Below are 13,229 nucleotides of genomic sequence, written 5' to 3'. Positions count from 1 at the left end.
GCTCAATGTGGCTCCTTAAAGTGCTCTACAGCCGTGACCAAACAGAAATGCACGGCTGCAAAGTGGTTTAAAAGGGTGCAATCCTGCAAACATCTGAACCTTTGTTGCATGGGGGGTACAGAAGAAGACATGTCAAAACATAGTGTCTTCAGTACTTATGTCTGCCTGCCTCCTAGCCTTTGAGCTGTTTTCAGAATGGGAGGGGGCGAAGAGAGCAGAGGGAGTTTGGTCTGGGGCTTTTTTCAGCCTGTGCTTGAGCATGAGGCAGGTGGAGGACTTCAGTCCACCCATACTACTCTCCAGTGGACCCCTAGAACAAGCTCCCTCTGCTCCTTTCCCCCCTCCCATTCTGAAAGCAACTTGCTGGCCAGGAGGGAAGGAGGGAGGAAGGGGAGCATTGCTAGGCAAAATGGCTGACAGCCGGCTGCTGGATTCCCCAGCTCCTCCCCCCTTGACCCAACATTGAAGTATTTTTTGGTCCAGGGGATCATTGTAACTTGGAACACTTCCTGCAGAGTGCTATGAGTTACAGTGGGGAGTCACTCTTTGGTCTGCGCCTTTAGTGAACAGGTATCCACATTTCCTAGCTTGCATCTATTGTCAGCAGGAGAAGGGAAAGATTTTGCTGCTCTTGCTGTCAACAATGTGCATCAACTGATGGTGAAAAAAGCCTAACACCATTTACTGGCCTAACTACACCAAAAAGTAGCGAAAAATAGAATGGCAAAGTCCGTCTCATTCTTTCTGTACAGTAAACTCTACGTATTAGTCGTCATCTAGGCCAGAGTTTGAGGTGTGAATCTTCTGAGGTACTGAATTGCGTTTTAATACAGACCCAATCTTTGGGTTCAGTCAGAGACATCTAAAGTTTGTTTCAACTTTTCAGTCTGGGACCAGATGGACATTCAGAATGCGGCATCCTTGTTCTCCAACATTTCCTCCCCAGCAGTTATACGATGTTGTTTGAACCTATGGCTGTGTTCTCACTCTCAACTCTTTAATGCTGGAGGGTGGAAATACCTTATGTGAATGTCTATGCTATTCTTTAAGTACTTCATATATTAGATTTAATCATTTTATCACATTGCTTTAACTATACCGTACTTTCACATTCTTATCTATCTCCCAATCTTACAGACTCTGAAAATAATCAGTGTTTGTGTCCAGAGGTGGAACGAAGGTCTGAAAATAATTGATGATCTCTCAATAGCAACCACTAGGTGGCAAAACAGACACTTCATGGATTAAAGTTAAGCATAATAATATAACTCAAGCTAAAACCATGCATCTGCAATATGTATATAGCTCCATTCAGACTGCCCCATAAATGTCATTTTTACAAGCTACCATGATGTATAACACAGCTAGAAATCTGCAGTTAGAAAATTCTTGTTACTTATTACTCATTCAAATGTTAGGAAGTTAATTTTTTAAGAACATTTCAGCCAGGGAATTCAGCTCTTTTCTCAAGGGAAAGACAGAAGTTAGAGAAGGAAAGGATGTGTTGGGTAGCTTTGTAAGATACCATTCATTTTATCACTAAACTTACTCATCCACCCTTCACCATGATAAGCTTTGATTATTATTCCTTACTGGCTTGTGTCACTGCAGAGCCCTGGGGAATTGGCCACAATCAAGCTTCATTATGTAGATATGCAGTGAGAGGGAAGCTGTGCTCCAAACATCTTAGTCAAAGAAGTCAAAGCAAATAAAAGGCCTACAGGAAACGAGAAGCACAGAGAGGGGAAGGGTGCAGACAGAAGTGTCGCTCCCCGCTGTAACTGAGAAGGCTTTGCAGGAAGTGTTCTGACTTGCAACAATCCCCCGGAGCAAACACAAGTTCACTGTTGATTCCAGAATCTAGCTGCTGGCTGGGAGCCTCCAGTGGGTTTCCCCGAGAAATGTCCTTTCTTCCCTGTGAGGCGGCAAAGGTTTCAGAATGGAAAGGGGGAAGGGAGCAGAGGCAGCTTGTTCTAGGGGTTCCCCCCGTGGTGCTGCAGGGTGGGTGGGTGAATTGGAGTGAACTTCTCTTTGGTCCGGGGGGGTGGGGGGGTGTTACCTTAACTCAGAATGCTTCCTGCCATGAGTTCTCAGTTACTGCAGGGAGCTGCATGTCTGTCTGCACCCTTCTCTGCGTTTCTCTGTCCCTGCACACCTTTATTTGCTTTGTCTTCTTTGACACCCCCCTGCATTTTGGGTGGGAGGGGGGCTCCAATCCACCTGCCCCACCCTCCAGTAGGGGCTGGAAAAACCCCAGCCCAAACTCCCTCTGCTTCTTTTCCTCCTTCCCATTCTAATAACAGATGAGGCTGGGAGGCAGCGCAGACACAAGTTACAGAGACACTGTTTTGAAACATCTTCATCTGACCCCTCATGCAACGAGGGTTCAGATTTTCACCTGATGGGCCATTTTTGAAGCTGTCTGCAGCTGTTCACTTGTGCTTGGTCATAGCTATAGACTACTTTCTGTGACCAGATTTGGCAAAAATTGTCACTTCTGTCCGTGCCTGAAATGCCTCCCATGGTCACACAGCGTGGTCATGCAGGTCCAGGGCAGAACGAGGAATAGAACCTCTATCGCCTGAGTACTAGTCCGGCGTCCCCACCTCCAGAAAGAATTACAAAACTGAAAGAAATGGAAAAAACCCTCACATGTCCTAATTAGCAAGTGCTAATGTACGTAGGTTCTCTTCCCCCTGCCTGTCCAACAGTAGCATGAGATTCTCTGCTAACACTTTGGCCAGTTTGACCCATCTCAGATTAAAGGCTTATGTTATGGTCTTTGACAGCACCACAGTCTAATTGTTCTGAGGCTGTTTATGTACTGGTATATTAATACTGGGCCAATCCCGGCCTGCCTTATTCGTAGGACACTTCCTATTGACTGAATGGGACTTGAAAGGCAAGCAGTGTTGAGCCCGGGTTTGCTGTATTGCAGTGCTTCAATAAATGTATGGTAGCTACATGGGGAAACCATACAGCATAAAAAGGTATAACAAGATCCCCATCTAGAAGCTAAGTTAATTCAGATGAGAAGAAAGGCACACAATTTTTAATGTTGCTGGTAATTTATCACTGGAGCAACTAAAGAATCTAAAGTGCTTGGATATCACAGGAATAGTGACCATTATACGCCTTTAGATGGAAAGGACATATGAAAAGCTGGAGTTCTGATGTACTTTCATATTAACTGACTAGAATTATTCATCCTGAATTCCCCCCTAGGATGGGAGTTTTCCAAGGGCATGCACAGTTCATATAGTTAAAACTGGCAAATGGTAAAAGCTTAGTATCCTTTTGTGCTCATGCAAGTATGGCACAACAGTGAATTTGGACCACAGGAAAATCTCTGGATTTACTAATGTTATGTTTTGGTTGGAAAGGACAGGGAGAGGAATCAAGAAGAGAGATTTCAACAGCCCCATGTGAATGAAGTTACCTAGCTCTCACCTTCAGCTACGCAAAATGCTGATGTTATACATTTAAGGATCATTTCTGACCCCCCCACCCACCCTTTCACCTGTGGGAGTCTGTCCTTCCCTCCCTTCTTTCCTTCTCAGAGATTGGCATGCCATTGCCGTGGCCAGTCTCTTCCACACATTCTCACACCTAAATGAAATAAATCCTGAGCCAGTGGCAGTGCAGGGAGAAAAATGTGTTTCTTTCCTCTTAAAACATTAAGGATTCTCAACTGGGGTTTTCTAATTTTCCTCTTCCCTTAACAGCAGACTTGTTAATTGTCTGTCTCCCTTAGCTGAGCAGCCTTTGCTTCAGTAAGTATGGCCAGGCCTAACCTGTCTTCTCATTTTGTCTTATTCATGAACAGTGGTTGCAGTGCTGTTCTTTTGGAAATCTCCCATGTAATTATATCAATGTCAATACAGATAGATATAGACAGAGAATCTATTGCAGGAAGAATGAGCTAGTAATTAGGATTCGTGATCTATGAACAAGAGGAGGCTAGATGACTGCAAACATCAAAAAGGAAACAATGAAGGTAAGGAAGTGCAGGGTGTGACTCCTTGCTATCGACCACACACAACTTCCTTGGGTGCCTATGCACATGCAGCAAGGCTGCTCCGAACCACTGTAATCAGATCTTCTTAAGTGTGGTAATTACCTCACTCCAGCAGACTCCAGCGTCATGAGTCTCCGTGTCCCTGCACTGAAAAACGATGGCAGAGGTGCTTTAAACAAAGCTTATTTGACAAGATTTTGTTAAACCACCCCTGCTGCCATTTTTCAGCATGGGGATGTTGATACATGTGATGCTCCAGGCACTTTAATTGGAGTGATTCAGAGACGATCTAATTAAAGCACCCCCCACTCCAGAAGCACGTGTATAAACGCCCCTTGTGCACAGCTGCTGGACTCTCTTGATGATAATCCTTGATTTTCGCCAGACTCTGGGTTGTGGGGTCAGTTTGTTGAGTCAGGAGCCCCTTTAACAAAGAGGTTTCTTTATTCATGCTGCCAGCACCCACACTGCCATCAGACGCTCCTCACCAGCTCTGCGTCTAACTCTGCCTCTTAAAGGTATACAAATCAGAGTGAGGGCTGAGTTTCTCGCAGAGTAGATGTAGGCTCCACAGAGGCCTCTGTTCAGTGTGTTCCCCACTGCCAGGGGTTTATTCGGGAAAGTCATGGTTTCATCTTTTTCTAAAAGAGAGAGAAGGGGGACCTGGTGCCTGTTTCCCGGATGACTTTTTAAAAAAAACAATCTGGGATTTAAAGATGACAAGTAGTGCCAGCTTAGTTTACATTTCTTCTCTCTGTGTCTTTTACATCTCGGGCATTTATATGACACCAATCAATATGGCACCTAGGCTGTATTATAGGCAAACGTGTTAATGCAAGTTACAAACTGAATCGGGATTGAACAAGGAGATAAACAGAATATTGAATAGTTACTCATTTATTGAATCCAATCCTTTCTGTGCATTGAATGAGGCAGTGTTGTCATATAATTACAGATGGAATCAAAATGCGTATTGGACCAAACTGAAGTTGTACAGACATTTCCTAGCACAGTAAATACAGCTCATTATGGAATAAGTGGCCCATGATTAGCAGCTTTGGAGAAGACTGGTATTTACACGCTGTGATGAATCTGCTGATAGTGGTTCTTGTCATGGCTCCTGACTGGCGTGAGTGGTAGGCTTGGCAGGATGTGTTTGGGGGGGGGGGGGGGGGGGGGGGGGGGGGGGGGGGGGGGGGGGGGGGGGTCCAGGGTTGGTGAAGGATGAATGGAGATCAGAGGCATGAGGCTGACCACAATAAAAGCAAGCATAGGATATGTGCATGGGGTAAAAAATCATGTTGCACCATGTCACGCTTTGTGTTACGTTTGTCCCAGCTGCCAAAACCGGCTCGTTGTGAGGCCTCGGATATCAGCCGCGTCTACGTAGCTTGTTTCTAGCACCCGCTCAGCCATCTTGTCTTTGTCAACAGACCCAATTTTTTAAAGTCTACCAAAATTCACAGTAGCACATCAGTGAGTTGATGTTGGGCCTTTATATTATTAAGAGGTTAACCAGGGCAAAATATTAAAAAACTGGTTAACTTAGCTTTTATACAAATGCAGGGAATTACAAGCTGCATTAATTGTAGTCACTGATAATATTGTGAAAGCAATTTTAAGTAAAAAGTGCCACTTATGGTAGAAGCACACTTAAGGATTTTGTAATTATAAATATTTGTACTGTTAAGTGAATTGCATTAAACTATTTGTTGTTCTTGCTTTATTTCCCTTGAGGAAACTTACATGGTGGAAGCTTTGTTATGTTGATAAATGTGCCTGAATGCTTTATAACATAGTGATGCATTGTAATGATAAATAGATCTGGTTTAATAGCATAGATCAAACACACAATTAAACAGAGTGTAATATACATTTTGCTGAGCAAGGCAGAATAGGAGTGGAGTCAGTAAAGAGTAATATAAATGTTTTTATTAAACTAAGCAAAATATGAAATTTGTTATGCCGACCAGGAGAAGAAAATCAGGTATTTGACACTTAACTAAACAGATCTATAAAATACACTTTGTAGCTTAACAAATAATTGTTTTGGTGTTTGGTATGATAATCCATGGATTGCTCTTTCTCCAGAAACTACTCAAGTCAAGAAATAAATGCATCCTATGGAGGTAAATTAAGTCTGCACCAGGTTGTATTCTCCAAAGAGGGAGACAGTAGATGTGGTGTATACATCTGGCAGACCAGTAAAATTAACAAAAACATGTAGCACTTGACAGAAATATTGTGACTGAATATTGGCAACACCTGATCATGTTTGGAAATTTCCTTTCTGAGAACCGTTCCCAGCAGGAAGTTAGTTCACACTTGGCAGTTCAATGGGAGTTTCACACTTCTTTTACTGGCATTAGAGGCTGTTCCAAATACCAGAAGAAAATGTGTTTCAAAGGTCAAAGAATTTTGAAAGAAGAAATTTTGGTTGTGTATTGACGTATAATATTGCATTCAACATGCTATAGTGCTTAGATTTTTTTTTTTCAAGAGGGAACAGTTACAAACACTGATGCACGACCCGAACTTCCAGAGCAGCGTGACATGTTTGCAGATGGCTGGCCTCCATTTCAAGCTTGAATTACCACTAAGTCTGCCTAAATGAATTAGCTTTGCAATGGTACCCACAGCAGTCAATACAGCAGGGATTTCAGTGCCTTGTCCTATAGCTATTTCAGGAAAGCAACTCTTTCGGGAAACATCAGAGGATTTAGGTAGGTGTTATATAAAATAGGTAGAGGAAAGAGCTGGTTCTGATGGTTTCTAGATACGGCCATAAAGAAACAAACCAGCAATAACCATTTGCATTGCAAAGCTAATTCATTACCATAATTCCTGATTTTTCTGAGGTAACTCAACACCACATTTTAGTAAGTTACAGTAGTGTAGAGCTATGTATTGTGTGTTCATTCCACTTTTACATCAGTGTTGAGGGAGGTTGCCATGTAGTGTATGGAGATCCAGAGGCAGTAAGTGCATCTCTTTATAAGTTTATATTTAAATATAGCCATCTTTTTCGTCTCTTTCTACTGGTAAAAGAAGGGGGAGGTTATCAAAGCCATCTGAGGCAACCAATCAATATAATGTATTGACTCAGAGTGACAAAAGAATTACAAAGCTACATCTGTAAGTGAAGAAATGCTTTTTGGAAAGAAATGCTGTATGTTGGGCACAGCTGTTGAATGGACTTTGAGATCCCAGGTTATTTTTCTTAATGTGTCACAGTGTATCAGATTTTTTTTTTTTTTTTTTGTTGTTAACTGATTGTAGCAAGGTGAGAGGGAAAGGGAAGAAGGAGTTCGCTTGCACCCTCCCCCTTACTGGAGTGAATCCCCGAACTTGCCAGCATTGCTGCCAGCCTTGCCAGAATGCAGCCGGAGCCGGCATGGAGCAAACCCTTCCCCCCCTGGAGCAAGGGGTGGGGGCTGCCCCCACCATCTCTGGTTTCACCAGGGTGCCAGCATGAGGCCAGCTGAGCAGGATGTACCAACCCACTGTGCCAGGGAGGTGCAGAGCAAGTGCAATGGGGAAGCCCTAAGCAGGGCACCTGGGAAGCCTAGGAGTTCTGGCTCTGCTGTCGACTGTCCTCAGTTAGATGGTCTCTAATCACTGGCTGGAGACTGGAGTGGTGCGGCATCAAAACTGCCCAACCCTGACCCACTGGAGCACCTGAGAGGCTGCTATAAGAGGCGGATGCAAGTGAGAGTAGAGTCCCACCATGCCTGGAGGAGAGGCTGAGAAACATGCACCAGAAACTGGTGAAGGGCAGTAATTCTACCTACATTTTTTGGTTTTTTATTCAGGATGGACATTTAGGGATCCCGGGTGGGAAGACCAGAATCTATTCCCTAGGAAGGCACTCTGGCCAAAGCTGGATGGTATGGGTGCATTAAAAAATTCTCCCAGCCTGAACCAGGGCACAAGTGACTGATGGAAGGACTTACAGGCTTGTGGAGAAAATTTAGGAGTGGGGGAGCTCCCAGTTGTCCCCATTAGCTTCACTCAGAATGAAGTCTGTCTATAGGGGAGAAGAGGCTACCCTTTGACTGGTGCACAGAGGGATGGACACGAAGGACAGATTAGATGTCATGAAAATGGCAACAGCATACTAGGACAGTGGGTGCCACCATGAATAGCAGGGTGGACAAAGTTCACCAGAGCTACCAACCCAGAAGGACAGCAAGGCCCCATCAGAAGACTTCTACCTTTTAAATAGCCAGTTGTGATGGGCGAGTCTGGAAGTGAGGCCACACCTTTCTGCCCAAGGTCATTAACAGGCATGCCTGCCAGACTCAGCTGTGGGCTGTTACACTGATCCACCTCGGCAATACTTCCATCCTATATATGTTGATAAAACGTTTCAAATGGCAAAGTCCCTCTCAATCTCCATATGGATTTGGTTCAACATAGCACACTTAAAACAGACCAGGAGTGGGTAGTTGTTGATTAACAGTAGTGGTCAGACCCAAATATAATAAAGAGTCGGTACAGAAGTGCTCCCTGCACAGTTTAGAGCACTGTAATTTAGAGCACTTTTTATAACACTATACAGTTTACAGCGCTCTTAAACATGACAGAAGTGCAGTGTTGGGGGTGGGGCGGGGAGAGGGCTCTGAGCCTTCCTGCATTTTCCAGACTAGGCAGCAGGGGGTGCTCCACAGTCTCCTGGGGCTTCTCCAATGGTGATAAATTTGACCAGTGTACAGAAGTTATTTAAAACACAGTAAGTTGCTAAAGTGCTTTAAAATACAGGGCTTCAAATTTAACACCTCATTTAACAAGGGTTAATTTAAAGCACTGTACCCATTTTTAAGTGCTGTAAAGCTGTGCACTTCTGTTCAGTCATGGCAATAAAGCACACTAAATGGCAAAGAAAGCAACTTCTGAACACACCCAAAATGGCTTGTTCATCTGGAAGTCATCTTTGCAAGATTCCCATCCTATTTGTAATGAGCCTAGACACCGCCTTACAGTTACTTTACTTGGTCCCTTAACATAAAAGCTTAAGGTTATTTCCAGCAATGTTTAACACCATCTCCTGTGTACACTATCACTTCTATATTTGTTTTCCATTTGGGGCCATATGAACAGAAACACACGTACGCGTAATGTGACATAATGGCTGGGTGTTTAAACTTGCTGCTGCCCTTTCCTATTGCATTTTAGAGGTACTCACAGGTTCATTGATTTTAAGGGCCAGAAGGTGCAGTTACAACTTCCTGTGTAACACAGCATATAGAGTTGCACAGGGTAATTCAATAACTCAGTAACTTATGGTGAAAAAAGGACATGCCAATTCCCTTGAAGATCGTTGCTGCTGTTAAGATTCAAGGTATGTGCAGAGCCAGTTTCCATATTTGAGACATTTAAGGCTGGAGCTGAATCTTTTAATTTTGTGGTGTTAGTTTGGGCTTGAGTTAGCGTTCTCACACAGAGCATCAAACCCGCACAAGACAACCTCCTGGGGTTCTTTTAAAAAACAATCTCCATTTACAGTCTAAGCTAGGCAGCAGCAGGGAAGGAAGGAGTAGGCTACATTCATTCATGGTGTCAGCAGCAGCACTACTGCAAGGCAGCCATGTTCATCCAGCCCCCAGTTACTCCAGCATCTTTAATTTACGAAGAGTTGGTGTCACCTAGAGTTTAACTTGAGCGTTCAAGGTTACCTTGGCAAAACTATTATGTTCTGAAGTTCTTTAAGGTTAACGTGTCCAGAGTTTACAAGAACCCACCTGTCCAGAATGCATAAAGTCTACAGGTTCGTCCAGCAGAATGAAGGCTCCGCTGAGGAGGGAAAACACAGAGTGGAGTTAGGGGTTTCTTTGTACAATCCAATTATTTACAAACAAAACACAGTCTTGTTTCCGTGAACACAATAGGAATTCAACAAGAGAGTCTCTTTGCTCACAGCTCCGTAATGGGTCACCCATACCGTACCATACCATACCATACCATACATGCTTAGCCTACAAAAAGGGTGACCACTCTTTGTGTGGCAGTGGGTTGTTCTCTTAGAAAAGTTTTGGAGGCAAGCAGCCAGACTAGTGAGGTTATATGGAAACTATTAGCTTTCCTTAGGTCAGAATTCTTTGATGGCTGTAGGGAGCAATCTTTTTTACTGAATGCAGATCAATAGTCCTGTAAAAAAACTAGAACCAAAAGAAGAAAAAAGATGTCAACCTGAAATACTGACTTTGATGCTGTAGCAACTTATGAACAACTTTTTCTTGTATATAGGCACCCCCTGCTTAATACTGTTTTGCTTAGCGCTATTTTGCTATAATGCTCATTTTACATTTATGCCTGATTCCACTTAGTGCTCAGCAAATGTTGTTCTAACGCTCACAGGCATCGAGCAGAGAGTGCCACAGCACATCGTCCCTGCCACCCACCACCCAGCATGGAGGGGACCAACAGTACCACCTAAGCAGTCTGGGCCCAGGTGGGCGGCAATGTCCCTGAGCTACTAGGTGCTCACGTCACTGCTGCTGGGCACTCTGGTAACGAATTATATTTATTTACCTTAATTCCTATGGGAAAATGGGTTTCGCTTAACACTGTTCCACTTGATGCTCGGTTGTTCTGGAACCGAGCAAAAGGGGTTGCCTGTACTTAGCAAGCCACATTGCAATCAGTGTACTCCTTATATGTTTTAAAGTCAAGCATGTAAGTAAATTTTTGCAGGATTGGAGGCAATGTGTTAGAAAATTGAATTTGGGGATGCCATAAGTTATATTAATTAATGTTAGTTAAGAACACTGATGTCAAACCACAATGAGAGGTGGTTTTGATGAATATTTTGCCATCACAACAAAAGAAAATAGTTTCCACCTACAGAGTTTTCCCTTGTTCTAGGCTTTCTGTGGACTGCTTACATTATGCACTGACGGTCTTCAGGCTGAGGGACTAGCTTTGTTCAGCTATTGTTTAATTATGCTGTAAGTGATAACTGTTCTTTGTAATGTAAGCTTTCTGCCAGTCTTGCAGCATTTTGGGAATGCTAAGTAATCAGATGTTTAGAAATGCCATTGTGAGCTTTTCTCTTTTTTTCTATCACGTGCCCAAACTCTGCATTTGTTAAAGGTATATGGATTTGCATTTGGAAATTGCTCAGCTAGGTTTATTGACTGTGGAGAGATTTGGCAAGATGAAACCTAAATTCTCACTTTGAAGGAAAATGACATAATTGCTCAAGCATCTGTCCTGGAATCCCATCTGTGAACAGTTCGGAGAAAGTTCTGGTATGGGACGTGGGGCACGGTAGGGGTAGCAGCTAGGATTGCTGTTGCCAGAAATTGCGCAGACAGGTATAAGTGATCAGAAACTGGTTCAACAGAACTGGTAACACAACACAAGGTCGGTGCACATCAACCGCTTTCAAAATGGCCAAAAACCAGTCTAAGATAAACCTGGATGGATGTTGTATTGTACTTAACTGATTTAGGTGAAATCGGTTTATTGAATTTCTGTCCCAGATTCCCTCCAGGTTCAAATTAACTCACAACTTTCTCACCCCGAGCATCCCAGAATGCTTTACACCTCTCCTGCAAAGCCCCCCTCGCAGTGTGGGTGGGCTAGGCTTGACCCAAGCTGTTTGCTGCAGCCAAGTAGGGAGGTGTGCTCTAGTGCCCCTCGGCTTCTGGCCTGGGCCACTGCAGGCATGTGGCTGTATTTCTCAAATAAAAAATGAATGTCTGTTCAGCTGCTTATTGGTTTAATCTCTGCAGTTTAGACTAACCTGCAAAGACTGAATCAATGCAGCCTTGGGCTTTTTGACTGTCTGTACTTAGCCCTGGTGATTTTTCTATCTACTTTAAAAATTCCTTATCAAGCAGCAATGAAGCTGCAAATACTGTTGTGTTACATATACAGCTGTGAGTGTGCCATACCCCAGTCAGGCCCCATGTGAAGCCCTTTTGGAACGCAGTAGCTGAGTATGTGAGGCCAGGCATTAGGTGTATCATACAGTTCATATTATTTAGCACGTGTGTGACAACGACATGGAAGACATGCATGAGGCGCTTGAGACCACACAAGCAGTCCTACTGAGATGTCCTGCCGGTTGAGATGGTACCAATGCCAGAGAGAGCCGTTATAGTCGGCACAAGTTCAAAGTCCTCTGGTGTCATCTCTGGAATAGGCTCTGCTGATGTTTGTGACTAAGTTTATGGCCATCCCAGGTGGAGTAGCTAACTCATTGAGCAAGGCCTGCCACAGGATGCTTTTTGGCTTTGTCAACCACACAAAGGGGTGTAACGGGCAGGTGCCCACAACTTGGGGAAATGAATACTTGAGGTCCATGCCAGATAACCTGATACAGAAGCTGAGTAAGTAGGTGTGTAAGGCACCTAGACATCTGTACGGGAATGAGGAAGGTTGGTAAGTGAAAAAGGCCTGCAGTCCCTTGAAGGAGATGCATCATGCTGTCGGGGCAGATATCTGAGGGAACAGAAAATGTAAAGCTTGCTGTACATTTAAGTTCATGTCTGTACAACCTCCTTCCTGGCCCTGGGTCTGCTGCTAACAAAATAAGCCCCTCTCACTTGTGTGTACCTGAGAGCAGCAATTAGGAAGAACAGTCACTTCAGGACCGGACCCAAGTAGCTTGGAGTGGCTTTAGCAGCCCTTTCTTCCCCAGCCAGTGCTGCTCGCAGGTTCTCCAGAGCCCGGAGCGTGGCCTGGGCATATGCACTTAGAGCTGCTCTGAGCTGCCTACTCAGCTGAATTGCTCATTTCTCATGTGCTCAATGGCAGAAAGCAGGGAGGATGGGAGGATGTTATTTTGTCATCAACAGAGTCAAGGCCTGGAGGGAGACCATGCAGGCAAGCCCTCAATAACCTTGCATCAGTTTTTAACTTGGAGTTCAGTCTTAGTTGCAACATGACTGGAAATGGAGAAGGAAGCTCAGGTTTTGGTGGGGGGGAGAAGGACGGGCAGAACCGAATTTGTTGGGACACCAGGGGCAGAGGAATGAAAATTGCAGCCAAACTCTTTTTATACAAACCCCAGTCTGAGCTTGTGATTGTGGCCTCTCAGCATGTTTAATCAAATTTCTTTCCCACGGCTGGCCTTGCTGGTTGCCTCGGGCATTACTAATGAAACACCAGCTCTGTAGCAATGCCTTCTGCAGTAGCACCTGGAGATACCATATGTATTTGAATACAAGATGACCCTGAATGTAAGGTAACCCTCCCTCCCCCC

The 13,229-nt window shown here is 44.1% G+C and overlaps 1 protein-coding gene across 1 annotated transcript in view; it reads left to right on the top strand.

Annotated features, from left to right (window-relative positions):
• Positions 1 to 1,159, top strand: part of CTBP1 (C-terminal binding protein 1) — a 300,829-nt gene extending 299,670 nt beyond the window's left edge. The window contains exon 9 of the mRNA XM_019552701.1: positions 1,138 to 1,159. Coding sequence (XP_019408246.1) covers positions 1,138 to 1,144 — 7 coding nt within the window. The 3' untranslated portion in view covers positions 1,145 to 1,159. The remainder of the gene's footprint in view (positions 1 to 1,137) is intronic.
• Positions 1,160 to 13,229: the final 12,070 nt, after the last annotated feature.

This window comes from Crocodylus porosus, unplaced genomic scaffold, assembly GCF_001723895.1.
Source record: "Crocodylus porosus isolate Cpor-Errol unplaced genomic scaffold, CroPor_comp1, whole genome shotgun sequence".
Taxonomy (NCBI): Eukaryota; Metazoa; Chordata; order Crocodylia; family Crocodylidae; genus Crocodylus; species Crocodylus porosus.
This window is presented reverse-complemented; position numbering and strand designations above follow the sequence as displayed.